The sequence below is a fragment of the Dichomitus squalens genome (assembly GCF_000275845.1).
Source record: "Dichomitus squalens LYAD-421 SS1 unplaced genomic scaffold DICSQscaffold_208, whole genome shotgun sequence".
In the NCBI taxonomy this organism is placed as follows: domain Eukaryota; kingdom Fungi; phylum Basidiomycota; class Agaricomycetes; order Polyporales; family Polyporaceae; genus Dichomitus; species Dichomitus squalens.
The window spans coordinates 1-3560 of record NW_006767090.1 but is presented as its reverse complement, the minus strand read 5'-3'; the positions used below and the strand labels follow the sequence as shown (position 1 = coordinate 3560).

Here is a 3560-nt window from a genome sequence, read left to right as displayed (position 1 = left end):
GGCAATTGAGGAGAAGCGTGGCCTAGAAGAGCACTGATAGAAGTCAACAAAGCCTGATGGTTGGCTGTTGCCTGCGTAGCAAGGTCCTGCTTGAGAGCAGCAAGTTGATCTTGAACTTTAACTGCTACTGCATCCACGATGGCAGCTACATCTATCTGACCAGCATTGGTAGATAAATGTCGACGTGTAGGAGGTTGGAAGTTGTGATGAGAAGCCGCATCCAGAGATATGAGCTTGCCGCCTAAATATATATGAGATTTGTTTGATCTATATAGATAGATAAATGTGCTCACCTGGAACAAGCTTGAGAGTAGCATGCCATCGAACAGAGGTCTCGAGAAAAGGATCGAGGTAGTCTTCTGCAAGACTAGTAGAACCTCGTGCTGTAACACCATAGCGCATGTGGTCCACATGATGTGAGTGACCAGCCTGTGCTGCATCGGCGGTCTCCTGATCCTCCAACCACTTCTCTTGTAGCCCAGCATGCTGACGTCGCAGAGGGGTAGACACCTGCCTCCAGTCACGTACTCCCAGCTCATAGCCAATGTATTGCTTGGTCCAGTTGCGCATTTCCTGAGTGATATCATCACCCACAAAAGGCTTATTGTGGTTGATGAAGAGGAAGTTTTGGTAGAGGGATTTGACATAGCGATCGTTGGGATAGAGGACATTGACACAGAGTTGAGCAAAAGGGTGGCAGAGGGCTTCTTTGTAGATGAGGAGAGCAGCGAGAGCAGCGTTGAGGGAATGAGGAATGACACGGTCATGACCTTGAGCAGTACGCATCTTGTGATAGGAGCGCATCAAAACGACATGCCCATCGATGATGCGAATAGCTCGAAGCATGCCATAGAGCGTGTTGCAGCGTGCCATGGCAGTAAGTTCCGTAGTGCGAGGAGGTGCACCGCAGTTCATCTCCACCTGAACAAGACAGAGAAGGTCGAGCTTAGCATAGTTGGAAAGCCAGGCACCTAGAGCAATAGCATTCCACTGGATCTCTCCATCACGTGTGGAGAGAATGAACCGTGAACGAAGGGAGGGAGTGTCGAGGATGTGCTGGGTGAGCTGATCAGTGAACCCCAAAACAGGCTCATTTGCACGATCAGTGAAGAGAGAGTAGCCAGGAGTGGAGTTCCCCATGTCATCTTTGAGCTGAGAGATGTCGATGAAGAAGGGATGATCAAATAGAAGGACTTCAGTCAGAAGTTGACGAGAGTAGTCTTCTAGAGCAGCGGCCTGTGTAGCCAGCTTCTCTAGACTAACTTCGTGACCTTTGAAGATCAAGGATGTGAAGTTAGAATCATCCTTCCACTTCATGTTGGGCTCGTTCTGAGTGGACATGGTGATGGCAGAGGCTCGATGCTGAAGAGTGCGAATGGTGTGGAAAGTGGATTCTGACCCCTCGGTGAACCAGAGACGAAGAGAACGAGCAGCTGCAGTGACAGAACTGAGATGGGGGTCGGAGCTGTGAAGGTTCCAGGACTGCTTCAGGAACACAAGCCGCTAAAGTACAGTTTTTTAATAGATAGAGCTGATAATCATATTATTTATACTCACCATACAATATGTCAGCTTGGCAAGGACCCCAGTGACATCACGAGGGTCCTTGAGAGTTCCATCTTGATTCATCTGAGTGCAGACGATAAAACGAACAGTGGGATCAGGAATTGGGTTCTCCTTGACATTGCCATCTAGAATGAAAGGTGATGGGATCCATTCTGTTGTCCAGATAGCGACCAAAAGAGCATGGAGCGTCTGATAGATGGTTTCCACTGGATCTGGGCCAGACTCTTCAACAGCTTCAACGAGTGATGCTGTGTCTAAAGCCTGAATCAGATTGTCGAGAAGTGCCACAATGGTGTTGGGGAGTGGGAGAGGATGGGTAGGGCTGGGACGGGTGCGAAGCAGATATAGAATGAGTTGGGTAAGAAGACGCTGGCAGTTGGTGAATGATGAAGGATCTTGATGCATATGGAATGGCGTATGGTTGAATGTGCTAATTTATAAATGTCAGCAGAATGTTGACCATAATACAACTAGTGAACATACTCTGTAAGAGTATCTGTGTTGAGAATCTGTCTACAGATCTCAGAGGTACGAGGGATCAAGTTGTAGGCTCGTTCCAGATATTGATACACAAATGTTCTGACCAGATCGAGAGAGTTTGCATGGGAAGGCTGCTGAGGAATGTCGATGAGGATAGGCTGAGCATAGGCAGAATGGTCGTGCGTAAATGTCTGCCAGCCGGTAGTGATAAGCCAGGGGTTGATGTGACGGACATCAATTTGGTCAGAGTCGAGAGCAGGACGTTGATCAAGTTGTTGACGTAGAGTAACAAGGTAATCAGAAGGGGGGTTGAAAGATTGTGCAGAGAAGGGGTAGACAGGGAACCAGGACTTGGCAAGAGGGTGTTGAGAAAAGCGCTGCATCCAGGCCTCTTCAAGCACTTTGTTCCAGGTGGAAACATTGTGCTTTTCGTTGCTATGTTTGTTGACAGACTTTGGAGTACTGAACATCTCTCCACAAGTAGGACATAGAAGGCCATAAGCAGTGGGAAGACCAGCATATGCCGGACAGATTGCTGTAGGTTTTTCTGGCCATTCCAAGATGAGATTCTCCTTAGAGATGATAGAATTAAGGAGATCTTTATCAACTTGAATCTTGGTGACAGCATGGGTGACTTCGATGTGCTTTGCAGCCTTCGAAGTACACACAACTGTCTGGCAGTCGATGCAGATAAAGCAGCGAAGGCGACGGTTGATGCGTAGGCCCCACTGAGACAGAGAACCATCTTCTACATCATAGAGCTAGCAGTGGTGATTAGAACAATGGTGAATGTGAAAAGAGGGGAAAAAACCCACTTCATCTAGATGTGCTGGCTGAGTAGTGGATGCTGAACCAGTTGGCTGGGCATCAGCTATTGAGGGAGAGCGGCTTCGATCAAGGTAGCTAACACTAGATCGCCGGCTAAGAACTTGCATATGAGAACCAGTAGGGGACATGGCCATCTGTTGGACAATATTAGAGGGCATATAACATACCAATTAAATGCAACGTACTGGAGCAGGTGAAGAGGAATAATGGTCATCATCCACCACCATTGCAGTAGGAGAAGGGGTTTTCCTTAACTCCTCAGGCGCCTGAGATGGATTAGAGATGAAACATGAGCACAGAAGCAATAGTGCTTACCACCCAATATTCAGGATTGGTCTTTTTGAGATGCTTTTCCAATCCGTTCTTGGTGGCATATCTGTTGTTACACTTGACTCCATTCCTAACACACTTGCAAATGATTTTATTGTTAGCATCTCTTTCAATTGGAATTTCAGGGCCTTGTTGATTTTTGAGATCATGAAGAATAGAAAACATATACTTGATACAGACTCTGGTGTGGTCAGACTCTGCTCCAGTGAAGCTAGCATTGCAGTTAGCACAGGTCTTAGATTGAGGCATGTTGAGCAAGAGAGATGAGGATAGAAAAGGTGAAGTGATGGTGAGCAGTGAGATGGTGGTGGTTTAGGTTTAAGTTGTGTTTAGTGGCTGTGCCACAGCCTAATGGG

The 3560-nt window shown here is 47.2% G+C and overlaps 1 protein-coding gene across 1 annotated transcript; it reads right to left on the bottom strand.

Moving 5' to 3' along the window:
* Positions 1–34: 34 nt before the first annotated feature.
* On the bottom strand, positions 35–3453 carry DICSQDRAFT_130591 (uncharacterized protein; the record flags this gene model as incomplete). Its single annotated transcript, XM_007371718.1, has 7 exons — positions 35–241; positions 294–1503; positions 1558–1996; positions 2050–2807; positions 2862–3008; positions 3060–3140; positions 3190–3453. Coding segments are annotated over 7 exons (3106 nt in total), but the record flags the coding sequence as incomplete, so codon positions are not given.
* Between the last annotated feature and the right edge of the window lie 107 nt (positions 3454–3560).